General features: G+C 43.4%; 1 protein-coding gene across 7 annotated transcripts in view; it reads left to right on the plus strand.

Moving 5' to 3' along the window:
- GPM6B (glycoprotein M6B) overlaps positions 1-27,953 on the plus strand; it is a 111,262-nt gene that overhangs the window by 64,467 nt on the left and 18,842 nt on the right. For 2 of the 7 annotated variants that reach the window (XM_010119366.2, XM_010119367.2), the window contains exons 1-2: positions 13,970-14,045; positions 21,334-21,453. The exons of 1 other annotated variant lie outside the window; for it this stretch is intronic. In XM_010119366.2, coding sequence (XP_010117668.1) covers positions 13,985-14,045; positions 21,334-21,453 — 181 coding nt within the window. In that variant the 5' untranslated portion in view covers positions 13,970-13,984. Of the gene's footprint in view, positions 1-13,913; positions 14,046-21,333; positions 21,454-27,953 lie in introns of those variants that run through there. 4 more of the 7 variants (XM_086767865.1, XM_086767879.1, XM_086767873.1 and 1 more) reach the window with 3 other exon arrangements.

Below are 27,953 nucleotides of genomic sequence, written 5' to 3' on the forward strand. Positions count from 1 at the left end.
TCATAGCAAGTCAATCTCTGTTTGAGTGCCAGTAGTTTGGGGGTTTGTTTTTTCATGAGATTAATATAGAGGGCCAGAAACTATTTCTGCTTGCAGGAGCAGGCGTAGTATGTCCTGAACATTTTTTGTGGCTTTCTCTTATCACAGATAGCTGAAGCGTGAAGCATATTCTGAGATGCTTCTATGTTGTTCACTTGCATGGAAGAAAATAGCAGTAGGTGGGATACTGGAAAAGTTAATAGCACTTACTCAGTGTGGAGGTGAGATGATGGTTTTGTTTCAGCAAGATAGTGACTCATGATACCAAAAGGAATGTAATAAGGATAGTTTATTTTAACTTAGATATCGTAGGTACCTGTTGAGGCCTAAGAAAAAGCAAGTGAACCTTCAGTAGGAATACTGTCAGGGTTCAGTACCCTGTAGTGATCTGAGCTGTAGAAGCCTGACTCATCACATGAGAATACAGACCGCTCTTTCTGGGGCTTTTTGAAAGGAAGAGTGGTGCTGTTGTTGGAAGGGTGCTGCCCTGTGCCAGAACACCGCAGCGGATGGCGGCATGTGCTGTGTATTCATCGTTGGTCTGAATCCAGTGAATCTGAAGAATAACTGGGATTTGAGGCTATTTTCTTGGTTGGTAAATTACTGTGGTCAGGTCCCTTTGGGGCATCAGCAACGGGAAAGGCACTGCTTTACCCTGCTCTGACTTCTTTCACTTTATTTCTTCTTTACACCCTAGCCATTCTGAAGAGAAATTCCACAGGTGAGACTTAATATTTCCTAACCAGTGGAGGCCTTTTTTTTCCTCGGCCTTCTCTTTGTTTGATCTAGATTCAAAGTTATGAGACTATTTGCCTAAAATTTCTATTGATAGATCCCGTCCCCAAGAACCCTAAAATCTCATTGCTGAGTTTACTGAACCTTTTTAGGGGGCATTTCTCTTACCACCTTTTTGTGACCTACGAGAACTGTGGTGGTGCAAGTACATCCGCTTGTAAATGGAGCTGAAATGTGTTTTATTTCATTTTCTACACCAAGCTGTTGTGGCAGTTGATTAAACAACACTTCCAAAGGACTCACTGCAGGACGAGTGCTTACAAGGAGAAGTTCTACTCATCCTAGTATGAACAAGAAAATTGGTCTCCGTTTTGGCCTTTTATTCCCCTGTCTCCTGCCTAGACTGCTTCATTACTCTCATCCATCTGTTAATGACTGAATGAAGGCCTCTGAAAGGTATCATAAGTCCTTCCTCTGTTTGCTTTGATGTGAGACCTTTCTGTGGTGACATATGAAGGTCTTGTCCACTATTTTAGTTCCAAGTTGTGAAGTGCCTCAGAGCATGGGAAAGTGCCTGTCCAGCCTTTAAAGGCAATTTACTGGTGGTGGTAGACAAATACTGCCAAATAGTGCGTAGTACTGCCCAACCAGATTTCTTTAGCCCCCTTTGGTCACAAAGTCTCCAGCCAGTCACACGTGGCCCCAAGTTAAAGTGAAAACACGTTGTTAAAGCGAATGTGTGGCTATGGGAGATGATGAAAAGTCTTTCCTAGGCGGAAAGTTGGCTCCTTGGTGGCTGAGCTAGTGCATCAGAGGAGAGGGCGAGTCGTTAGTGAACAGACCCTTGGGCTGTAGGTGCTTGATGCTGCAGAGGTGGTTTTGGTGAGAAGGGTATGAGAACATGTGCCAGAGGGAGGCCTGTGTCTACTGTTAGACCTCGATCACTGCTGCACAGTTGCTGTATGGATGCCATACCGCATCAGCGCCAGGAACTCTTTGGCTCTGGTGGAAATAAGTAGGTGAAACGCCTCTCCTGCCAGGTAATGCAGACTTACAAAAAAATTGGGTTGGCACTCTGTGGGAAGGAGCACGGCGCTGCGTGGGCCGCTCGGCATGTGGTAGGGGAAAAGTGGATGGTTGAGAGCAAAGTGCTCGTGCACAGCAGAGACTGATGAGTATTTTAACCATTGCTGTTAAAGAAATCGAGGAGTGGAGATGGATCCTGATCCTCAGGAAAGTTTCCTGAAACAGAACAGGATAAGAGTCTGAACAAAGCAGACTTTTCTCCTACAAGACTCCTTCTGCAGGCTGCATCGCAGGCTTTTTTTCTGAACAGTTTTTAGATCCACCTCACTTGCAAGCTGCCTGCCTGGGATCTCATTGGCATTCTGCTTTTCTGCTGTAATCTCATGTTGTTAAGGAGCGTGATTTTTGTTCTTCGCTGTGCCGCATATAGAAGATTACATAAATACCTTGGAAATCTTGCAAGGGAAAGAAGAAACCCCCCCAAAAAACCACCAAATCCTTCCTCAGAAACATTTTGACCATGTAATCTTACGTCTTCCTCTCAGAGAAAATTCTGTTTAAGATAGGAGGAAGACAGACATGCCTCTACCAAGAAAGTCACAAACTGCCTTCCTAATGGTCCAGCTGTGCTAATGAGCAATTACAGACCAACACACTGAGCTGGGATTGATTTGTTCTCCTGGCAGTTGTTGCAGATGTTTTGATACAGGAGTGCTTTGCCCTCCTCTCCTCCCCGTGTTGAACTTGTGTCATTTCCATCTCCTTCCTCTTGCCCTTCTTTCCCTGGTAAGTAGCTATTCGCTTCCTAATTTGAAGCAGTTTCATAAAGGTTGTAATTCTGAGGTTCAGCTCTTCTGTCCATAACCCTCAAATTAAAACAAAGGATAATCCCAGAGGTGGTGGAGGGGCCGGTTTGTTTCCCCTTGCAGCACAGCGGTTTAGTTTCCCATTGAAAACTGGTATTTTCAGCAGAGTGCCCTGGGTACAGGGGGAAAATTGAGCTGTGGGTACAAGACTCTTTATATTGGGTTACTGTCAGTGTATCTGAGTTCTGAAATCCTCAATGACAGGGTCTGTGCAAGTGCTGGGGACAGCCGGACAAGCTCGATGGGGTGCAGACCCTGAGCCTGCGGTTCAGTGGAAACGCTGCATGGGCACCATGTTGCTCTTTGCCAAATCCAAAGAGTGGCTTTTGTTTTTTCTTCTAAAGTCAGAAATGTATCGAATAATATAATTTACAAAAAAAAAAAAAAGATTTTTATCAGTCGCACTTCCTTCTTTTCAGAAAGAGTGAAAATTTGTTAAATATGCTTGCAACCAGGGAGAGAGAGGGGAGTGAAACTTCAAACAGCGCTGCTAAAAACAGCCTGGGCTGCTTTTGTTTGGACTTTCAAAACGCAGCAGCTTAATGCCTCCATTGTACGCAGGGGGAAATATGCTAATTCGAAGCACATTTCCCATCAGAAGCCCTTTCAGTCCTGTCATCGTTGAGATATGAAGGATGATAAAAGCGGGGAGAAGGAGGAGGCCCCGTATTATGGGAGCACGGCTGCTGGTTATTGTGCGCGGAGCGCGGGGCTGAATAGGGCTGACGAGCCCAGTCACCCGTGAAGGCCCGTGGCCCTGGGGCCGTGTGGGTTCCCATGGGCGCTGGCTGCCCCCTGGTCCCATCGAGACCTCCTGCCACTGCTGCCACAGGGGCAGGTGTCACATGTTGGGGGCACTCCCCATGTCAGCCACCCCGCCGCTGGCCAGGGTGGGAGTGGAGGGGCTGCCATAAAGATTTGCAAGGGCTGGCCACCGTCACCTGTCCTGCAGCCCTGTAACCCAGTATTTATTTCTGGGTAACGCGAGCAGCTACTTTCTGTTCGCTTGAAGTGCAGTTTAAGTTGGAATAACTGATTTTTTTTTCCTGAAAAGGCCTCCATAGATTCCTTTCCAAGTTGCTGATGCTTTCAGGGCAGTGGTGCTCACTGGCTGCGTGCTGCTGAGCTCCCTCAATAAAGAGGCACCGTCAACTTAGGAATTGGGTGCTGCAGCAGTTGGGGTGGTTTTTTCCCTCACAGTTATGAAACAGAGGGGAGTCTTTGAAATGCTACTTAGTCTGTTACCAGTCATTTATATGATTATAAACTCAAAGCCAACTACATCCTGGGCTGTATCAAAAGGAGCGTGGCCAGCAGGTTGAGGGAGGTGATCCTGCCCCCTACTCTGCTCTCGAGAGACCCCACCTGGAGTACTGCATCCAGCTCTGGAGCCCCCAACATAGGAAGGATGTGGACCTGTTGGAGTGAGTCCAGAGCAGGGCCAATGAAGATGATCAGAGGGCTGGAGCACCTCTCCTGTGAGGACAGACTGAGAAAGTTGGGGCTGTTCAGCCTGGAGAAGAGGAGGCTTCAGGGAGACCTTATAGTGGTTTCCCGGTATGTCAAGGGAGCCTACAGGAAAAACGGGGAGAAACTCTTTAGCAGGGCCTGTTGTGAAAGAACGAGGGATAATGGTTTTAAAATAGACGAAGGTAGATTCAGACTTGATGTAAGGAAAAAATTTTTTACACTGAGGGTGGTGGAACACTGGAACAGGTTGTCCAGAGAGGTGATGGATGCCCCATCCCTGGAAACATTCAAGGCCTGGTTGGACAGGACTCTGAGCAACCTGATCTGTTTGGAGATGTCCCTGCTCCTTGCAGGGGGGTTGGACTAGATGACCTTTAAAGGTCCTTTCCGAACCAAACTGTTCTAAGGATCTGTGATTTCAGGCTGAAATAAATAGATTTGTCAGTTTTTGGTATATATTAAAAATATATAAGGACTATTCTTTAAATACAGCATGATATGTATAAAAGCCTAGGGTTTGATTTTTTTCTTCTCATCTCTTTCTTAAAGTCATTAAAAGCTCTTTAAATGGAGCATTTTGTTTCAGGCATCTGACCCTGTTTGTCTGGAGCTGGAGAGATGCTTGGTTTACCCAGGAGAACTACATTTTCTGTTTTCTTTTAACAGGTGCTAGTATTTTATTGTAGAGAATTTGGGATTAAATGAACTCAAGGTTCTGATAACGTTGCTATGATATTTGCTTGGAAACAGTTTGAAATGGCAATGAGAATTTAGTTGTAGTTGTTTGTTTGGCTGTATAAACCTGCAGTGTAGTAATGGCAAATTAAACTAAGAAAATGGGCTTTTGATTGCGTTTGCAATCTGGTGATGTTCTGTCTGCAATAGAAGTATGCGCTACACTAGAACACACAGTTAGTTTAAGTATTTCTGAGGATCATTGTTGGAATCAAGTGCTTAGAAATACTTTTAAAGTAATGGTTTGTCTTCAGTTTCTTCCCTGTACCAATAAACTTGTGAGCAGGCAAATTGAGCTGGTTGATTTTGGCCGGGCTTGAGAAGCTACGATCGTCTTCTGCAACCTGTGGGCAAGTCTCTGGTCTGCAATGAGAGGAACTCTATCCCATGATGAGCAGCATACCTTCAGTCACCTCCAGGATGGTTAGCGCACGCTTGATGTAGTACAGTTTTTTGACACAGAGACAGTTTCTCCTACAGACCAAAGAATAAACCTTAGCCAGAGGCATTGATGCTCATTCTGCCTTGTGCTTTTCTCCAATGTTTTGTTTTTTTTTTTTCAATATATCCATCCATTCTCCCTTTCCCTGATTCCTTATCTCCTTTCTTTTCCTCTCCAAAATGTGCAGAAAGGTGGAGCAGATTATGGTACTTCAGGAATCAATAGTGGTGATAGATATACAAGATGTTTCTGTAGTACTACTGGGAGCAAAAATGCCTGGTGCCGTTTTGAATAACAACTGTGAGGGTCTCCAGAGCAAACACATAACGATAATGCTTAGTGTTTACACTTGGGAAGCTCTGAGTGCAGGAGAGATGGTTACAAATGTGCTGACACCCAGAGAGCAGAAATAAAATGGGATGGGAGTGATACAAGGAACAGATGATGAAAAGTAGACAGACACTAAGTGAATTTCACTCTGACTCACAGCAAAGTGCAGAAATGATGCCTTTCAGCTGTTTAGAACAAGTGAATGCCGTGTTTGGAAAGAAACAGAGAGATGGGCATATAACTAGGCAATGTTAGGATGGGATCGCTCGAAAGAGAGCCGGAGTGGTTTTCAGGCAGGGGGATAGGAGGCTAGTTCGGAGGCCGGGATCCCACTCCCTGTCCTTTTGGAGAAGCCGCTTCTTCTGCATTGACTGCGGCAGGGGCCTGGCCGTTGTGCAAGCCCTCCTTTGGGCTGGGTCTCAAAACTTGCCGGGCTGCAGAATGGCTCTTCTCACAAAACGACCAAGAAGCTCCAAGATCAAGACGTTTAAAAAATTAGGTGAGACAAAGAGTTGGAAATGTATACTGTAGGGAATAATTCTGCCCTGGCAAGGGGTTCTGCTTGATGGCTTACCTGGGAATCTGGGCTGAAAGCTGCTACTTTGTCCTTAACTCACCCTATAGCGCTTTTGTCTCGGAACTCGCTTTGTATGCAGGATCACCCACTGCTGAGATTCGGCAAAAATCGAGGTGTGACATGATCCAGATAGAGTCCCAACCACGCTTGTTGTTGTGGGTTTTTTTTTTAATTGCGCTGAACTCCCCAGTGCACACTTAACTTTTTATGGGTGCAAGTGAAAGACCTGTTAAACACTTCAGCGGCCGTTGTTTCTTGTCCACTGGCGATGTTCTCAAAGGCATTGTAAAGCACGGAAAGAACCACTACTTTATACATGACTGGGATCCCAATTTATGCAGCTAGAAAGAGGGGATTGGAAAAGCTAGGCCGGTCGAAGTTGCCTGGCACATATTTAGTCGATGAGTTAATTGGACACTCTCAAAGTAGAACTTGTTAATGTCCTGCCGCTTTGCTAATGAGGATATCTGCTCTTGCACGGAATACAGTGATTAATTGGGGACTCCTTCGTTAGTGTCTTAACTGAGGATTTCATGACCAGTGTCTTGTGCATGAACAGAAACTGTATCTGCAATTCAGCAGGCGGTCCGGGGCTGTATGACAGAACCAGTCCAGGATCTTTCCCAAAGTATAATTTATACTGGAGTGGGAATCATTATCGGGGAGCTGCGGTCACAGTGACTTACAAGGTGCTGAAACGTTAAACAGTGGATTTCAGTACCTTGTACCAATCATTATTATGATGCTTTCTTTTATGTCAACATTTTGACTGCTGAATTAGGTGGGATTTTCAAAACGTTGTCACACAACTGCCCAGTAATCCGTGAGTGGGCTGCAGCAGTGGCGTGGTGCTTAGCTGTGCGTCCACTATCAAACTTAATACCTATTGCATTACTCTGTAAATTAGTTTGTATTCTGCATGGTGGTTCCAGTGATGCTGATAAGGTTCTCTGCTCAGTAAAAATATGTGTATAGTCATATGCATGAAGAAAACATATGCATATACATACACACACACACAGAGATATGTTTTCTGTATAGGTATACACACATACACATCTATATCTATGATTTATGTATGGAGTCCCTCATGAACTTCAGGAGGTGTCTTCGTCCCTGTCTCTCCCCATGCCCCTCTAATGTGGGGTACTTTTTTATAATGAGTGCCCCTGATTTCTTTTTGGGGAGCTGCAGGGTTTTGTGCTTCTTTATATTTCCTTGCTTTTTTTCCACGCTTTGTGAAAAGACTGGACTGAGGCCAAGACTGAGGAACAAAACGAGTACTGAATAGATGAGAGATTGTAGGTGGGATGCTGAAGTCTATGTGAAGAGTGGGAGGGCGGTTTTGAAAATCAGAACTGGATGTAAAGTTAACTCAGGATTGTCTGATTAAATCTGACTTTGTGGAGCAGAAGAATAAGTTTGTGTCAAGGCTGAACTCAGTGAAGTTCGGATTTATTTATAGATAGATAGAGAAAAAAATTCAACAGGTAGCCTTCCAATACCAATACTTTCTCAGACTCTCATGTGTTTGGAGATTAAGCAGCTGTATTAGCAGGAATGTATTATAATGATACCTTTGCTGCCTTTCTAAAATCCTGTCAGAAACAGCTCTTCTTACAAGTACAAGAGGCACTTCTACTTAAGTGCTAGCAAGTGTGACATAAATATCTAGGATACTGTTTCAGTATGTCCAAGTACTTAGGAACTCTTGTTAGTCTTCTGAAATGGCAGTAGGCTTTGGCAACAGTGTTGGAGAAGAGGGTTCATAGCAAAAGCTCAGTAGGTTGGATTGTCTTCAAGGCAGAGAATTAAGGGAACAAAGACAAAAAACCCGACCTATCGGTTTCCTGCTGCGCTGCAGCATTCCTGCTGCTGCCGAATGCGTGACTCAAGGCAGAAGGATGGAGACACAAAGATGACAGCTGAGAATCTCATGTTCTGTTGTGAAGGTGACAGAGAGAGCAAAAAAGGTGATTGTATGTGCCAAAATCAAGAACCTAGCCCTTAGAATGATGGAGGAACATTTGAAGCGCTGTTGAAGGGCTTCATACATTAGTTATGTATGTGAGGATGTTGCCACTGCTGAACAGAAAATGTCTGTAAGGCTGCGTAACTGAAAACCTTGTTTTGCTGCCTAATTTTAAATTAAAGCATTTGAAACTTGCCATGCATTACATTTGTGGGAAACTATACATATTGCTATAAAATTGTTGAGCTGGAGCAGAAGTTGAAGATGACCATCAGGGCTGGCACTCTAAACATTGCTTGCTGAATGAAAGCTACTTCTGAGGGAGATGCTGGGATGTCTTTGCTTTTGTTTCCTATATTTCTGTACTCCTTCAGCTGTAGTACAAATGGGCTCCAGTTTGTCAGCATTTTTTTTTTCTGGCTTGCCAAGAGCATGGTGCTGCTGCAGGAAGCCTCACAGGAGAGGGGTGCCGGAGGTGACGTTGCTCTCAGTTCAATTTCAAATGTAGCCTTTTTTTTTTATTATTATTTTTACTGCTTTTCCTCAAAAGTATTTGGCATGGTTGAGATTCCCGTGTTCTGTCTATCAGACTTCTGAATTATTTTCCCTAGGTCTATTTTTTAAATACAAGTTCATTACATCCAGGAAAAACTTAGTAAAGCCACTAGTTAGGATAAAGAAATAACATCCAGCATTTTTTTTAATTAATTCCATGCTGCTTACAGCTTTTCATAAGCAGAAATGGACCTCTCAGCTGCTTAAGAACATCCTCAATTTCTGCTTTTGTTTTGACTTTGATTATAGCTCTTGAGGCTTTTTTCTTTGGTAGCTTTCACATCTCTGCTACTTGAGTCATCTTTGAGACTGAGACTTGGTGAGACGTAGCTACTAGAAAAGCCATACAGAACCATCTATTCACCCTTTAAGGGATTTTTTTTTTCCCCTGCCCTTTATGTTCCAAATAAAGGTTATCCATCTGTGTATGTTCTGGATTTAGGGTGTTTATTGCCTTTGATTCTCACCGGTGGCTGTGACTGCAGTGGACTGAAGCAGTGGTCCAACTGGAAGCTCGCAGGCCGGCCAGAGAAATGTAGGAAACCCAACGACGGAATGACATCCACTTTGCCTGCCTGCTTGCCACCAGGCATTTAGCTTGGCAGCAGTTACTGACATCTTCGTGTGGCTTTATTAAGGGGGTCGTAGGACTGGTCCCTTCACGCTGTTAAGGTCTGCTCACGCTCCTGAACTTAGCTGCACCAGCTGACTCAGTGATTTTCTTTAGTTGCACGTTTACTATCCGCACGTAAGCCTTTAGTTTTGCCCTTTCTACAGAAATCCCAAGACTGAGATCGCTAAGTGCAGTGCAGACTCATGTTTTTCAGTAGCCTATGTTTTATACTCTGGTAAAAGTGCAGCTTTTTTCCACTGTTATTTGTTCATTAGTTTGGATTTCATTTTCCTGGTAATTTAGTATGTCTCAAAGAATGGGTCCCAATTTTTTTTTGTTGTTTTCAAGTACTTGCCAGGTATGTGACTGCTGCACAACTAAAAGCTTGTTGTCATGGTTTGGTTTTATCCACATGGAATATTTGTCTGTTTTTGCATAAGCTTTCAGATTGGGTTTTATACTCAAGTCTTAGGTAACTGGTGTAAAACTAGTCTGGACATCAGCAGTTGAGGGGCATGCTGAGCGGCTGTGTGTATATTTGTTCTTTCTCTGGAATATTTTTGCATGTTTCCTAAAAGAAAAAAAAAAAAAAAGATGTTCTAGAAGTTGTCTTTAAAATGCTGGAATACATGTCAGTCTTGTTTGATGGACAGTCTCTGTATTTTAACTTCCAAGTCTTGGATCTCACAGGCTAATCTGAAATTGCTCTTGAAGGATGTGAGAACACTCTTTATTACAGCTCTGTGAAGCCTTTGTAGAAATCACAACTGTGTACTCATCTCCTGAAAGCTTGTGAAGAATTTGCTGTAGCTTATGATGGAGCTCCTCAGCCTTCAGAAATGTAAACTAGATGCAGTGACATTAAAGATAGATGTTCAAAAGGAATTGGCATAGGAACAGAATTGGGTTTTTAATACCTTTTTTAACTTGTGCAGTTGTGCTATTTTACTTGACTGAGCAAAATGATTAAATGTTTTTTTTTCTTTAGATCTAGATAAAATAGATTAAAACCTCTTTTTTAAAAAACTATTTTGCAGTCAATATGACTAGATCTGCAGTGCCTTCACGTACTTTGTTCCACTGCTGTTCGTCCTTAGGTTTGGCCGTAGGCTCAGAGCTGTGCTTTAGCAGGAGAAATGCTTACTGCTCAGCCCGTCTCCTCATTTTAATTTTAATTTTGTTCTGCAAATAAAATGCTGCCTGAACTCCTGAAATGTAACTAGCCGCCTTCCCTGCTTGCTGGTTATCTAAATCAGCCTGGTCTGTACAGCAGGTTTTTGTTGAATATAAGTCTTTAAAGAATTTTTTATACTTTATGCCTTTGTGGATTTATCTTTTGCCATAGACTTGAAGTCTCTCAGTCTCATCACATATTATGAAAAGGATGGATGTGATTAGGGGAGGGAGCATTGGATGAGACAACTTGCTGGCAGAGATGAATGCTCGAAGCGCAAGATCAGCACCCGCGTTAGCACTGGAGGAAATAGCATATAGTTTGTTTATCTGCTGTGTTTATCTATGATGGGATAGAGGTTTGAAGATTAAGAAATTACTTAAGATGATAAGTGCTTAAAACCCATCAAATTACAGCAGTCTGGAAAGTAGCAAGGAGGGAGGAGGGAGAACTTTCCACTCATACATCACTTGACGATTTTAGAGGATGATTTAGTAGGTAGAATTAATGCTTTTGAATAGTTGGGATTGGTGGCTTCTGAAATGTTCAGTTCAAGTTCTTGTGAAGTTGATTCTGGTATTGTGCACTGACTTCTTCATTGCTCGTTAGGGGAAGGGGTTATCCTGGGAGAAAGTGGGGGAAATAGTCTCCCAGCTTGTTAATTTTCTGTTTGTAAAACATCTGCTCTGAAGTCCTGAGCCTGCCTAATAAAATCTGCTTGCTGGCAGGAAAGCAGGCAGCTGTTTAAAGGAGTGGGTCTTGCTGATACAGAGTTGAGGGCTTCATCAGTGGGATGATCTCTGGGGACAGTCTGTAACCAAAGGTTCTATCTAATGTATTTTCTGTTTAAAGACAGGAAATTCCAAATTACGTTTGTGTTTTCTTTGTATTTATACTGATAAGTACTGGTAATAAGTATTACACCACTTCAATTAGTTTTTGAACAAGCCTTTTGTAACTTGGGGTAGTCAGAAGAGAGATTTCAATCTTTTAAACTTTCAGACCTTCCAAAGTTAGCAAAGGTGCTTAAGAGACAGAGATACAGAGTATAACAGCAGCAAGCAGAAGTACTGACAGAGCAGTGAGAAGTTCCAAGAAAGGAATTTTAATGTCAGAGGCAATCAACTGTTTTGATCAATGACTAAAATTTGTCTGACTTTCAGCACGTAAAGTGTATTTGCTATGGATTTTCAATCTTATTGATGTTAAATGGGGAAAAACCCACTCTTTGTAGAACATTTTCTTTGTATAATTGTAATCCAAGGTGTAAAAGGAGCTGTCTTTCTTGACTGTGGTATTTGAACAACTTTTAGTAGTGGTTCAAAGAATACGGCAAACGCATCACCTGTAGTTTCACCTTTTAGCTGCTTCCTTGAGGGAGTGCATTTGCAGTACGTGGTCTTGCTGGGCAGGGGTTTCAATATGTGTGTGGACTGCTGTGCGGGCACTGGAGGAGGAGGTTGGAGAAATAAGCCTTGCACCTGGGTTGAGGTCTCTGCTGGGGCTGCTGATTTGATTACCTTCAGGAACCCAACCCATTGCCTCATGTCGGTTCCCAAGGATACTTCACCTTCTCTACTAATCAACTTCATCCTGCTTATAAAAAGGTCTGCTGAGGTGGCAGCTTCAACTGCAGACTTTTCCGGGACTCCAAGAAAGCTTTTTAGGCAAATGCTTGACATCAAGTTTTGATGCTGTGATAGGAAACCTTAGGATAAGTCCAAGACCTCTTGGCACCTGGGCTGGAGCGTATGTCTGAGCAGTAATGCCCAAAGCAAAGTAACAGCTATAGTGACCGTGGTGAGAGAAGAGGATTTGTGCACTGATGATTTCTTGCAAGAGAAAGGAACTTTATCTCTAAAGGTTGAGTCTGGGGTTTTTTGTGCTTTTCATTAGGCATCTGTAGAAATAAAAATGCACGGCAAAATTGTGAGTGTAGTCTCTTTAACCAGGAGAGGCTGAATTGCAGCTACAAATCTTTCAACTGTTTGCCTCTTCCCACTCTCCTGGTTGAATCCGTTACATGGAACATGCAGCGTGTAGGTTTTAACATCCCCAGCATTTGCTGAATCTGCTGGGCGTCTTTGCAGCCTGCAGAATTGGCTGTGGTGGTGGCTGGACCAGCAAAGCCTGCCAGACCACTAAGGCCATTCCTCTGTGGTCGCTCCGTCGTCCTACACACAAGAAGGGGTGCCTTTGGGCACCACTGCCCTGTGCAGTGTGGCACACTGTGAGGCCACTGAGACAAGCAAAGTGATAGGCAAGGTTAATTAGCCTCAGTACAGTGCAGCCTTAAACATGTCAGTTATCTTGGGGTCTGGAGGTGAATAATACCCCTATGTGGTGTTGCCTGGTCTGTGGCTCCCTGGCACGGGGCTGCCCGGAGCAGGCTGGGGACACTGAAAAGTCACCTCATGCAGCGCAATGTAGACATGTCCTGGCAGCACAGCTTGTTAGGTCATGCTACAGTCTGTCTTGACTTAGGGGAGCAAGCAAACATGCGCTCAACAGCAACTCCGCGCTCCCTTTTAAGCATGGATTTAGGTCTCTAATGGCAGACATCCTTTTAAAAACCAAGCTGTGTTTTCTTAAAGATTTTATCCTTTCAAGTATTGCACGTGCATTTTAGGTCACTTGAGCCTGCTTCCTTTCTGCTTGCCAGGATTTTTCTGTGCTTTTTTTTTCCATCAGGCTTACTAGTCAGAGAAATAATTTACATTTTCCATGTACATATACATATGCCCACTTTTGCTTTTATGCTTCTCTCACAGTCTTGTGCCGTGAGTGAGCGGAACTTACTTGGCAAAGAAAGCGAACAGAGAGAGCAGACCCATCGCCCCCTGGCCCTGGAGAGCAGAGGGCATGTGGAATAAATCAAAACGCGAGGCATAATAATGAGGTCCCATGGGAAAGGGAACCTTGCGATTGTGTGCCGACATGCACTCCCCTTAGAGACAGCGGCCGGGGGGCTCGCCACACGGCGGCCAGGGGGGCTCCTTTCTTCCTCGCCCGCATCACCCCTCCCAATGTCACCGGTCCATTCACCGCCAAGAGAATTGATTAACGTTCATCAGGAGCCTTGGGAGACGGGGAAGGAGGGGGAGAGCAGAGAGCGAGGGGAAGGGGGTGCGAGCTGGTGATGCTGATCCCCACGATGCGGCAAGCCGGGGCACAGCTGGGCACAGGATGGCTATTTTATAGCGGGGGACCGCGGTGACGTATGGCTGAGCGCTCGCTGGCACGGCTTCTCATGGACCAGTCAGCGGAGCGAAATTGAAGCTGACAAGACTTTTCTGGCGTTTTGGAAAGGACTGTAATCTACTGTAGGGGAGAACAGAGCCGCTCAATCACCGCCGCCGTAAATAGGAGACGGAAGGGAGTGAGAAAGGAGGCGAAGAGAAAAAGTGCTTGCTGGGGGGGAGGGGGGGGGCGGCATTTTTGGTGGATGGTATGAAGCCAGCCATGGAAACTGCAGCGGAGGAAAATGCAGAACAAAGCCAAGAGAAAAAAGGTACCCAGGGGTCTAACAATAGCCTGTTTAAATCTTTTCATTCAGGGGGCTTAAAGAGGTTTAGGCCAGTTTTGTCACTTTTTCAAATAGCTTTTAAACAATCATTACTGCATCTTTGGGCTTTCAGCTGTCCTTTCCTGCATGGCTTGACAACAAATTAATAGAGCAGCAATCTTTCTGTCTGCATCTGTATTTGCTCTGAATCTGTCCTAACCCTACCTGAAATAATGTTTGCGAAAGAAATCTTGTTCTTGCTGCGTCTTTGATGGATTTCGGTAGATCTGGTTTACAGAGGTAGCGTGTGCCTGTGTGTTTGCATGTCGTTTTCAGAACCGTAACCTGGTGTTTTCATCAAGACTAGCTGTGTAGCACGGCTTTGCGATGCAGTGTGGGAGACCTAGGTTATAATGACATATAACAGAGTATAATATCGCACAACCTTTGTGTAGTTAGCTTGATGCCAAATGCTACTCTTATTTTTTTTTAAATTCCTTTTCCTTTTCTATGGTGTTGTCTGGCAAATTTTGCTTTTGTAGAGATCTGCCTGCACTGTGGTAACAGAGAATAATGCAATGAGTTTCACAACATTAGGTTTCAGGATGTGTTAATTGCCGAGAATTGCTGCTTAATGGAGAGAACAATTCCGTGGTAGCGGTTTTGCGGTAGGGAGACGACAGCGCAGGAGGAGAGGTCCTTCATCCATCCCACCCTTACAGGTGATTTATTTGGTCTGGAGTGCTGAACTTCAGAGGGTAAATTGAGGTAACAAAGGACTGTTTTGTTTCTGCATCATATAATTCATGCCAAATAAATGTCCCGCTTCAGTGTAGCAGACTGCTGTACAAATCATAGCCATATTTTTTTTTGCCAAATGATACAGCAGTAACAAAATTATTAAAATTTCCAGTGCCTTTTTACATGAGTCATAGTATACTTTTGAACCTGTTGTGTGTCAGTTAAAGCACCCTGAGTATCTCATAGGCATATGCAACTGATAAACATTTCCTCAGGTGGAATTGTTTCATTTATTGTTAAACAGTTCAGATATGAACATAATGACAAATCCTGGTACTGTCCAGTACCAGATTTTGTTTTCCTACTTTGAATCTGATTCCTCCTACACACTTTGTATAATTCAAACCTAGCTTCAGTTTCAAGTAAATGAAATTTGTCAAGTGATTAGACATAGTACTACATAATCCCTTAGGGATTTCACGAAAGGAGGTCCACTGATGAGAGATTAAACTCTGAAAGCCATTAGTGTATGTGGACAATAACCTCACTGCAGATTTTGAGTAGTTAATGTACAAAGTGTCCTAAATACCGTGCCTGTAAAACCCCCTTGAACTCATACATCATTCTTCAAAAACTACAGCAATTTTTTCTTCTGATTGATGAGTTTCTTTTAAACTGATAGAACTCATGTACAGTAAACATTAAAGAAGGTTATCCGTATGCATTAGCAGCTGTGCAAAACGAAATGTGTTGCTGAGCGTGTTTATGATGGGTTTATGGTTTCCCTTTTGTTTTGGCATGGATGAAAGCACAACACGTAGAACGGTAAATCTGTTACCAAGTCAAGGTGGCTGATCTGTTCCTTTCACAGGATGCAAGCAGGGGAACTTCCTATCTCAATTTTACCACCATTTCCTCGTTTTTCTATGATAATTTTATACTTTGGATCTATTACATAGGTATGTGTATGTAACACTTCAAGGCTTTGTTCTTGCCAGTTCCCTAATTTCTGAAAGTAACACAGAGTCTCTCACGTTATGCTCTTTATTTCTATTCACTTAAATTTCTGATCTGTTTCGCAGGGAATTAAATTGCAGAAAACTGGAACAGTCCTACTCCTAGTTCCAACAGCAAAATAAATAGCCCAGATCCTCCTGCAAAGTCGCTGTCATGAAGCGGTAATGTAGGAGGCATATTTGGTTTGGGGGGGGGGGCAGATTTTCCAAAGTGCGACGAAGACTGTCAAGACCAGTTGGGTTTTTAGATGGGCTCAGCGGGTATCAGGTGCCTCTGAAATGGCAGGATTTTTTCAAAAGGGCTCTTTTCACCAGAAGCTCTCGTGGAGAAAAATAAGCTTTTTCTCTATGCGAAGAAACTTCCTGGAAAATGCAGCTGCTTTGCTTTGGGGTGTAAAATGGAAGCTGACCCCTTCAAAAACGTGTCCGTTTACTGTCCGGGCTGGATCTCCTGCCTGCTATGCCTTACACGCTTGCCGGGCTGGCAACACTTGCTTCTTCCTTAAGATCCCACCTGGACTGAGCGTCATGGCCGTCCATTATGAGATGATGCCCTAGCTCCAGTGATTGTGAGGCGGCCACCACAACTTGAAGCGATTGAAGCGCTATGGCAAAGTCTTTTAGCTCTTCCTTCCAGAAATGAGTTGCAAAGTCCAAGGAGATGAACTAGCATCAGAGGGGGCTTGGGGGATGTTGTTATTGCTAGTACTGAGCAAGAGAGGATCCTGAACATTTGGCTTTGGGTATTCCAGTTCACGCACAGTATATTTTGCAGTGCTAAAGTCAGGGGAAAGTGTCTGCATTTAACTATTAGCAAATTGTACTTTTCAGCTGTGAGTTTTTCCCCTTTCCCAGAATCTTAAACCACAGGTTTCCAGGTTGTGATTTTTAGTGCAAGGACCTCCTTAATGATGTACTATAATTGTATGGAATAAATACTTGGAGGAAACTGGACGAGGACTGCGTGCTCTCTATGTACCAGGCTCCCGGTGCTCCGGAGGAGAATGCTGGAAAGCCGTACTGTGCAACCACTTGGGATGAGCAGCGATCATGCCTGTTTTCACTTTGAGCACCTAATACGGTCAGATCTGAATGGTGGGGTCACTTAGGTACTGGTTTGTGTTTCCCATCCCTGTGGCAAATTCAGATGGCCAGCTATTTTGGATTGCAGTGTAGCTGAGACAATTTACACAAGCTAATGTGCTTTATGAGTAATTACTGATTGAGAAATTAAAATGATTGATCTCATTTCTATTTTTAAAGTTCACTAAATTGTATATGAATTCCAGTTTTATATTTTAATAGTTATTTTAGTGAATCTTCTGCCTGATTCAGGCAGTGATACTGCCCAGCTGATGGATTCAGTCTTTATCAGCCATTTGTTTCTCTGCACCCAGATGAGTGGCTGCTGCCCCAGTTTTTTTTTTTAATTGGAAATGGAACAACACCCATGTTGATGGAGATAAGAAATAAGTCAGCTTTATACGGCGTATCAGCAGCCCTTATCAGAGGAGAACACCATGAGCAAGCCGAAGCAAAATGTTTAACAGATACTTTACAGGGCTGCAGGACAGATTGGATGCATTTTAAAGATGAAGGTTTACAAATTATTACAAATGACAGGGTTTATCTTGCAGGCATTAAATTAAATCAAAACATGAGGACTGGGCAGGCAGATTTACTGAGGTGGAATAAATAAGAAAAACGAAATGCCGTTTTGCATCAGCGGTGAAGGATATAGAGCCTGATAAAGATTAACAGAGACAAGAAGTTTCCTTTTTCATTTAACTATGAGAAATACTACCAAGTTGCAAAATTCACAGAACAAAATAAAATAAAACCCAAGTGTGGATGACCATGGTGAGTTCACCAGTTATACATGGGAGGATGGAAGACAGCCATTAGGCTAGGATATATTTTCCTTCTATGAACGCATACGGTGTTCAAATTGCCTATGCTGTGCTGAGGAATAATGCAAACCAGCCTGAGCAGCTGTACCCGAGGTTCCTTTTAATTGGCTCTTCCCTACTAATGTCCTCTCGATGAAAGAAGACCTCGTGCTCAGGAAGGGCTGTGAGCTTTATTATTTTCATCATATGTGAAGCAATCTTTCTGATTTTAAACTCTAAATAGATGACTTCATGCTAGTCAAAAATAGAATATTTCTCTTAAATGCAACTGTATGACTGTGTGCGATAGTGTAAATGAAGCTGCTAAGGTGCGAGGTGAGAAAGGAGTGAATTAATGCGCGGTTTATTTCATATTTAGTGAAGTTCTTTTTACACAGTGAGCTTATGACATTTTGATGCATCACAGGTAGATGTATTTTTCATTATAGCAAATTGAAAAAATTGTCTTTTTTTTTTATATACATGTTATGGTTATTAACCAAAATTTTCAAACGTACGTTCTTAATGTTAGGCTCACACAGTGATATCAGAGCTGTCAAGCTGTTTTAAGATTTTTAGTATGCTGCGTATTTTTTCCCGTTTCAATCAGTTTATTGATGTTTCAGAACCCCTGAAAACAATAACTGCTTTAAGTCTAAGTCCCTGAAGAATACAGCTCGAGGAAGAGAGGTCCAGCCCAGGGAGAATCTGGGACACGCGATATTCTGGGGATAATAATTTGGCAGGCTTAGTGATTTAGGTTTTAATGAATAGGATTTGGTTTCTAAACAGGAGAGGGTTGAAAAACACTCGGAGAACATACTCATGCTGATCTAAATGACCTGATGAAAGCAAAAAACCCAGACATATGTGCCACAGGGCATGGTAGCGGAGGGGAGAAAAACCCAGATGGCGCTGTACACGCACAATGGACTCTGCAGTGGGAGCAAAGGGGCTAGAGGGGAGCGGAGGGGTGGAGGGAGTCCCCTTTGGTTGCTCTGGCCCTTCCTCGTTTTCTGGCCAGCCTTCCTCCTAATGCAGTATTCATCACCAGGTCATAAATGACCAAACGACAGCCCTCCCTGTGCTCCCAGGGACAGATGAATGTCGTAACTGTTTGTTTCCTCTAAAGCCATATGCTAAAGGCAGCACGCGTGAGGATGCTGGGCACTGGGAATTTTATTACAGGTGTGCAAGATGATTCATCCCAAATGAATATTGAACACCACAGTCACCATCAGCGTGCCCGCGTGGTGTGACATGAAAATGTCGTTGGTCCTGGAGATGCTGCGGCTGTGCAGGATCGAGTTCTGTCTGGTTCAGGCAGGAGGCCTCGGGCTGTGTGTACAGTTTTGTAACCTGGACCTGGACATGCAGTTAGTGTAGGCAGTTCCTCAAGAAGCAAAAGATAAAGAAGTCATTTAAACTTATTTCCTTTCCTGACTATTTAGGGTGCAGAATTAAACTCTGATTCCTATCTACTGTGTGCAGTAGTTGTTACGCTGCTAATAGCTGGTGGTGATTTTGCATGAGTGGGCCTGGGTGGGTCCCAGCAAAGTCACCAAAAGACTCTCTTCAGCTTCAGAGGTCGTGCCAGGCGTGCAGTAAGGGCTACCAAGCAGCCACTGCTCGATGGCAATTTGCAGAGCAGTGGAAAAACTGAGATTCCTTGTGGAGTTTGAACTGACTCCGAATGGAGGGAGCCCTCTTATTGCAAAGCCAGAAATTGCTAATTAAGAAAACCCTACTTCATAGAATATTTTCACTTAGAGAAATGATGCTATGAAGTTTACATGCCATCTCCACGTTTCAGGGTTTGGTGTTTGTCCCACGGCAAGTGAGTTTTGTAGCCCCTGCAGGAGAAATCTCAGATTGTGGGTTCAGGCCTGATAGGATAAAATCCTTTTGGTGCCAAGGGTTTGGTCTGGATGCTGCTGCAGTGCAAATTAAGAATTTTTTTCTTCCTGGAAGTCTTTGTGACTGGTTATGTTTTTAATTTTTTTTTATTCTTAAGTCTGAATCTATTACCAATGTCCAGTAAGTAGCTTCAAAACAGCAAAGAGCAGACAGCTGGGAGGGAGGGGGGAAACGATATGCAGTACTAACAAGGAATTCTGTTATTTTCCATTTTGTATCCAATTCAATTATTACGGCGTTCCTTGTGATCTCATAAACAGGATTGTCCCTCTGTAAGCAGAAGGAGATGATGTCATCCTGAGCACGCACAGTCATTTTGGAACAATACTTTCCACATATTTTGAATATGGTAATGCTCATAACATGTGGAATTTGCCTTTCCTAGTACAAAGGGTAAGCCATACAGAATGGCATAATGTGTTTTAGGAGAAATGTGCTACCTGGTGCCTGCTTGCTGGGTTGTGTGTGAGTTGCAGAGAGGGGAGACATACAAAGCCATGCAGCATCCTTTAGAGAGCCATTGATACTAAGTTTGCATCCCAGCCCCTGTTTTTGTGTTGGAGTTCATTTGCTGGTGTAGGAGACGAACAGATTCTTGTTTCAAATCTCTAGATCCAGCATTTGGATTCAAGGCCAAGATTTTTTTTCTCTTCCTGACGTATGTAAATGTAGCTGTGCCAAACTCCTCGCTGCGCCAGCAGCAAAACCACATGAAATAGGGACTGGGTCCAGGACCTTCCTACCCCCTCACAGGCTAGAAATTTATGGCATTCCTCTTCCTCCTGCCCCACTAAATTTGTCTCTGACCTAGTCTATGGTAGATGGATTTTCAGCATCTTAACCTTCCCTTCCAGCACCTGCCGAAATGCTGCTTAAGTCGGATTTATTTTGGTTGGAGATGACAATTACTTTTTTGTTTAGCCCCTGCAGAGGGGGACCCTGGTACGTTTTAAATAAAGGTCTCTGTCTCGCCGTGACAGCCTGACAAAGCCATAGCAGGGCCACGGGGGCACGTGTAGGTTCAAAAGCGTTATTTTGCTAGTGACCTCTTCCTAGGGAGCTCGGGAGCCTGTGCAGATGAATGTGTCAGCGGCTCAGGTGCGTTGCTGTGCCTGGGGTCTCATTGCTGAGCTTCGTCTGTCCTCTGAAAAGATGAGGAGAAGGATAACTGCTCCCCTGCATTGTAAACCTGGAACAAGTCTGTTTCAATGTACTTGGTGAAAATTTTTGGACGTGACCAGAGCCTATGTGAAATAAAGCCCATGACGTTTTCTGTTTTATGCAAGAAAGTAACAGAGCAAACTCCTCTGTTTGCCCTACCTCGACACCTGACAATAACCATTTTCTTTGACAGATTTAGGGTCTTTTAAAAAAAACAGGTAATGTGGTTTTCTATGACTTTGTCTTCTTTTACTTCTGGAGCAGAGAGCTCTTTGCCGTGGACGAAGAGAGGGAGACGTGAGAGTGGGTGGAGGGAAGGAATAGAGAGTCTTTCCTTACATGTTTAATTCAAATGCTAGGTGAAGTTTTAGCTATTCAACCGTTCTTAACACCTGTGTGAGCCTTTCCCTGTCCATCATCCCTCCCACCCCCTCCCTTGGTTTGTAAGGTTGTGTTGTTTCTGAAACGACAGCGCGTTTTTCTGGGCTCTTATTTTTAAAGTTAAATGACTGAAAGTACTGAACTAAGACTTGCTGGTGACACTGACTTTTTACCACCTAAAATTGGCAGTGATCACCAGACCAGAAATGGAAATTGGCAGGTACCACTGGATGTACAGGAGTTCAAGGCCACACCGGTACCATCATGTGCCAGCATTGAGAGGCAATATTAGTCCTTTGGGGATTCAAGGTAAATAAAGGGCTGGGTGAAAGGGAAATGGAGAGTTGAGAAATGGTAGTAGCATAAACATAATGCTTTGCACTAGTCCTAACAATTTAAGATAAATATTCTGTTTTTCTTGTTTTGTTTGTTAAGGCTGTAAGGAGTCTAGCTCTTTTATATGAATACTTGACATAAATTTACGTTTGATTGCTAATGCTTGAATGACAAAAACGTGTGTTGAGGGACACCTCCCTTTTCACTGTCCTGCCCGATTGCTTCAAAACTGTTTACTGATGAGATGGTGTGGTATGAGGTTTGTATGCAGGTGAATCTATCAACTTGATCAGCCGCAAATGCAGTAATTGACACTAAAACAGTGACTGCACGTCTGACTCACTGGTCTCCTACAGTATGCTTCCTAGACAATATTCCATGATTTTGTTTGCATTTTTCCCTTGCCAGAAGCAGTCAGTGCGTATGTCAGAGTCTAAAGGAGGATTTCAGCTGAGGCTTTAAAAATTCTTTGGTGACACATGTCTGCCCTTTTGATATCTGGCTTGAGACCTCAGAAGGATCCTATTTTGTTTTTCTGAAGCTTCATTTTAAAAGTTTGAGGGAAAATTTAGTTTTGAAGCATCTCAGACAGGCACCTGAAATCAAGCACACGATGGATTGCATTGGAAAATTCCAGCCTGACTGAGGGTTAACACAGCGAAGGATATAAATGCTGAGAGACAGCATCTGCAGCTAGCTCTATCCAGCAATCCTCTTCTCGTTATGGAACTGATTGACTGAAGTCTATTTGACAGGTTTTTTGCTGGAGATGCCTGCCTCCGCATCAGAGATTTTAACAGCAATTGCAGGGAAATATTCACCAAAGCTTGCTGCCTGATCCTTCCCCTTTCCATTATATTTTCACACACGTTTGTTCTTTAGGATTCAAATGTTGATGTATTTCAAAATGCCTTTTTAAAATTATTTTTCCCCTGATAAATACTTAGGTTGCAAATCATGATCTCCATCTTCGATATGAATATTAATTTTGGTGGCCATATTTTCTGATAAATGACCTCAGTGACAGACTCGGTGCTGCCAGAAGACGTTCCCAAACTTCAGATCAGTGCACGTGGGATATTTTATAGACGGGAGAAATGCTTCCGAAGGTGTGATAGATTATGAACGTTGCCTTCCTGGAAAGGAGGACACAGAAGGGAGTAGGCCAGCTGCCTGGTTGTCAAGGTCTTGTGCCCCATCAGCTGTCCCCAGTGATGACACACGTCCCTGTGTGCTGGCACAGATGAGCCAGGATGCAGAGGAGACGCATCGCCTTCTGTCGCAGCAGTTGGGAGTCTGGCACCTAAAATGGTGCTAGAAACCCTTGTTTAGGCAACTGAACCCTCCGTAGGCTGCCTTGGGAAGCTTCTTGAAATAACGTGCAGGTAAATGTGCCTGTCATGGAGGAGTTGAAGATGGGGGCGGGGGCATAGGGAACCCCACCAACAAAGCCCAGAAATGCCAGTTCAAGGGAAGGTGCTTTAAATGGCTGTGCTTAAAGAAATGAAAAGGTTTCTAGGCAGCAGTGAAACTGCTCTGAACGGGTCTTGAGTAAGACCAATCTGCCAGTGATGATGGATTAGCCACAGTGAAAATATTGGTCTTCGCTTTGCTCCCTGAGATGGGAGGGAAAGTATCACTTAAGTCGGAACACAAGTCAGAGCTGTAACGTGCCTCCCCTCAGTACTGGCATACAGCTCCCCGCTGCTGGGCGGCACTGGCTCCTGTCTGTTTCTCTGACGAGCCACCTTATTTCCTGTGTGCCTTTGCAGTCTGGATATTTCTACTTTGCCGGTGTCTGAATGGGCATCACTATGACAGCACCTCTGTGGCAGTCCTCGCGGCATCCACCTCTTCCCCCAGGGTCTCCACACACAACATGATCTCCCCTCCCTGTTTTAAGCTTTAATGCCCCACTTGAGTAATAAGGAAGAGTCAGTGTGGGATATTCATGGCAGTGCTGGAGCCAAAACATCTCCTGAACATCTGCAAACTTAATGAGCCTTTCAAAATGCCTTTTTTTTTTCCCAGGAAGCAAAGTACCATCTTTTTCTTTAGTAAGAGAAACTTAGCAATGGTTGTTTAACATGAGCTTAGCTGTAGGCACTCTTCCAGGCTGGGTGGGCGTTGTTTGCTTTATGGGAATCTTTTTTTTTTTTCTTAGCTTGCTTCCCCCAGATGCTGGGAGGTATTTCAGCTGCTTTGTGAGTGCATAAGGGCATGCGAATGTGGAGTATCTCACTGAAACAGCCTGCTCCCTTACTGAGGCAAGCTTAAATTTTGAAAATTATGTGATGGGGATGCAACTGGGTAAATACCTGCATAAAAGCTGTTGCAGAGCAAAGGACTTCTGCAGTTGTGGTTCAGGTTTCTTACTGCTTCTCTAGGTCCGTAGTTGGAGCTTCTCTAGTTCCATAGTTGGGTAAAAGTCTAGGAAGATGTTGGCAGCTTCAGTTATCTCTGAAATGGAGAATTTACCTACTGAATCTTAGATCCACCAGGTTGAAATCCTCCCCACACACTGTTTTTGGCCTTCGGCTCTAGGGAGAGAGAGGTTGTGTTTCTGTTTGCTTCTTTGTAGCTAGGGAGGAGTCAACTGGGGAAGCAGTCGGTAGCAGTGACTGAAATCCAGTGTGGCAAAAGTCTTGCTCTCCCGCTGAGTGCTGAAGGCTGATGGAGAGTGAGGTGAGTCACAGCTGCCAGAAGGGTGGAGCTAAGAGTCTCAACTTCAGTCTTCCAGGTAAGATACTTTTGATTAAAGTAAAGTCAGCTTTAAAAATTATGTCAGCCAAGTGCAGGGGAATCTGGAGGATGGTTGAATCAAGGAAACCCAAATGGCCTTACAGAAGGTTTCACAGAACTGCTAAAGTAGCCCGTGGGACTGAAATGCTTAGGTGCCTTTGTACTTTCCCAGTGAGCTTGTCTGGACCTTCAGGCATTTGAATATCTTTGGCAGTCTGCCCATCGCTTCATCTGTTTTACCTCTTCAGCTTGAATTTGTCCGAAATTGTGACCCGAGCTGGCACCTACTGGAGCAGCAGGTCTTGCATGTTGACCCTACTGAGTGTTCTCCAAGAAGGCAAAAATAGGTGAAGCAAGGGGAGCGAGGTCAGGGTGAGGGCAGGAAGGAGGAATGTCTTCAGGCATGTTGAGCAGTGAGTTGTTGATATGTCAGCTGAGAGTTACAGCCACGGTTTGGACCAGAGGCTGCCCTTGCTGGTGCAGTGTGTTTGCACTTTGAGCTCTGTGCATCAATGAGCCCTTCCACAAGCTCAGGCTGTGCAGGAGTCCCAAGGGTGACTTTGGGTAGTAAAACACTAGAATGAATCGCCAGGAGGAATAATGCCAAAGCTTATATCAATACTGCTTGAGCTATTCCTTATGTGAGAAGTCACTTTTAAAATAATCTACTTATTTTTTTTTTCTGCGGAAGTAGCTTATAGCTAAAAAATACCCATCTTCAAGGATTCCCTTATAAACCTGTTTGAATTAAGGCATTTTCCAAACTATATATTAAGTATTTTTCTTCTGATGTGATTTGCAGAGTTTCATGGGTCAAAAGTAAAACAGAGAAGACATGAATTAAAATCAACAAGGTTTTGCCTGACCTTTGTCCCAGAGCAATTCTCTCACCCCACCGTCTCATGGGGCAGCGGTGTTCTTCCCGCGCAGGACTGCTTGCTCTCACACAGCAAACGCCTAGGATGGGTGCTTGCAATAAGCAAGGATGTAGTGATTCATATTTCATAGACTGCGCTGTCTGAAAAAGACACCTTCAGAACTCCTGTGAGCTTAATGAGCCTTGCAGCGGCGGGGAATGTTACAGATGGGGAGTGTGTGTATTTGAAGGAGATAAATTTTGTAAGGCTTGTAAAAGACCATTCAGATCATCTGTCCTCACATGAAACAGATTTGATTCCTGCAGTGGGAAGGCTTTTTTTTTTTTTTTCCTATAAGAAGTTTTTGTTTGAGCCTGAGATCTGAAGAAGAAAAGGGGGTTATGTTTACTGCTGTTTGTTCTTAGAGTCTTCTCTGTGTCTTTTAACAGCATCCAGAAGAGACAAATCTTGCCTTGGTAAAACAGCCTTTCCTCCAGTGAACATCATGTTTTCTGTAGTGAAAGGCAAAAAAAAAAATAGCTTTTGCTGTTGATGAACATTGATAAACTCTCCAAGGGAGGTTTGGAGTTTTTTGTTAATCATGTTAGAAAAATATGTGCTTGCTTTTAAACCTATACTTACGGTAATTTTTCTGGAGTATCCAGGAGCAGCTTATTGTTGTTACTCATACAGTACCCCACAGATCCTTGGTGCTTTGTGGATTTTAGTAGGGGTCTGCTAATGTTGCTTCCAGGCTGCTAGATGCTTCTTCTTAGGGTGCACCGGTTCTCCTGGTTTCTCTGTGCTGGTTCCAGCACAGGAGGCATGAGCCAGGATTTTTAGTTCTCTGCTACACAGGAATATGGAAGCATCTAATGAAGTTTAAAGATGGCAGGCTTAAAACTGAAAACAGAGAATAAATACCTTCTCAGAAGTAGGGAACTAGCTGTATGACAATGCTGATACCAAATATATGTATCAAGAATATCTGGAGAACTTGCAATTAATGCTGATAGCCTTCAGAAAGGAGCTACTTGTTCTTCAGGTAGCTCTTAAATAGTAGAGACTGGGATGAGACTTACTGGGTGGATCAGACTAACCCAGATCTCACTGCCTTCCGCTTGAATGAAGCACCTTGTGCTAGCCGCTCTGAAGGATGAGAGTGTGGATTGAAGTGAAAGTGAAATTGTGAAGAAAGTGATTGAAGTGAAGTCTTGCTGGATTTCAGGTCTGATCCTTCATGGCAGCCCTAATAGCTGAGATCTCCAAAGGTCATGTCTTCTCCATCACAGATACTGTGCTGGCTATGAAGGAGTATTTATGGATTAACAGCTCTGGAAGAGGGGGACGTGAATGCAGGGGAGAGGTTATCAATCTGGCTGAAGAACCCTTGCATTAAGTTTTTTGGCTCTCCTGAAGAGTTCATTTTCAGTGTAAGTTAATTTCACTACTTCTGATTTAAGGAGGACAAAAAGGCAAAATTAGGAAAGGTTGAACTTCAAAGGAAGTTTACTCTGGAAGAGCTTTAAGAGGTTTGTGGAAGGAAAATAAAGGATTTTCTCCATTGGAGCTCATCACTTATTTAGTCTTTTTAATGTACTTAATCCAAAAGAGTGGTGAGTGAGCATTTATTATAATTAATAACAGAGGTTTAGCTGTGTGTCATGTTTTGTAAATGGAAAAATTTAAGATGAACAGGAATAAGTAAGTGTAGAACTTCAACAAAGACTTTCAAGTGATTTAACACACAGCCTTTTTATTTTAGTGCCTCTATTAAAGTGTGGAAAGAAACTTGTTACGTGCTTTAAACTTACCCTTGTAAGAGATATCTTATTGTACTGTTGCCACTGACCCTTGGCCGCTGGTGTGGATGATGGATGTGAGAAGGAATCTTACTGCCAGGTACTGGCTTATTCTCACACAGGGAGGAAGGAGATAAATTCCATTTTTGCTTCTGAGGTATTAGTGTATTCCTGCATCCCTCACTGCTTGCCCCGTAGCTGTCAATCATGCTGTAAGGTATGACAATGTATGCCCTGGCATGCATAAGCCATTCAGAGTGGAGATTTTAAAAAATACAGTAGGTGGCAGAAAGTAAAATTGCCATTTGCTTCAGTTGACATGAAGTTCATTTTCTAATGAGAATCCATGGTGGTTTAGGACTCTGATGGTGTTATGCACGCTTGGTATTGGGTAATCTTCAGCACCGAGGAAACAGGGCGGAGGTGAATGTAAAGTACTGAATTCTCCTCTTAAATTTATTTGTGAATTGGGAGCAATGCTCCCAACATCAGGCTGCCCTGCATGTGTCATAATGAGCCTGATTTTCATGCAATGGCTGCATTTAATGTATTACCTAGTGCTTTCTTTTAAGACATTATCTAGTGCTTTTTCTTTCCTTGCCTTGTTAAAACAATTTTTGTTAAAACAGTTCTTCCACACATGCTCCCTGAGCTGTGGTGCTGAAACCAACAGAGACCTTGGTTCTGTGGCAGAACGTGCCATGTGATTTCTACCGTGTACTAACTGGACAGGTGTCCAGCGTGCCAGGATTTCTAAAAATGCATTACACAATTACAGAAAGTAAGTGATGAGAAAAAAAATGGTGCTCACTGCTTCATCTTTCAGAACAGCAAGGCAGATTTATGGGAAGAGAAAAGAATATAAACTTCTGAGGAAAAGAGAGCAGGAACTAACTCAGAAAATGGCCGCAGGAGCCTGGAGGTTTAGCTCCCTGAACTTGAGAGCTTTCCAAACCTCCTTTCAGGTTTTCTTTGTTTCTTGTTTTTTTCTTCTATAGTGACCTTGACTATAGTCCATAGTTCATACCTGAGATATATTGAGGCACTACTTCAGCCTAGGAGGAGTTTGGGA

The sequence above is a fragment of the Chlamydotis macqueenii genome, chromosome 1 (assembly GCF_036417535.1).
Source record: "Chlamydotis macqueenii isolate bChlMac1 chromosome 1, bChlMac1.mat, whole genome shotgun sequence".
NCBI classification, from domain to species: Eukaryota; Metazoa; Chordata; class Aves; order Otidiformes; family Otididae; genus Chlamydotis; species Chlamydotis macqueenii.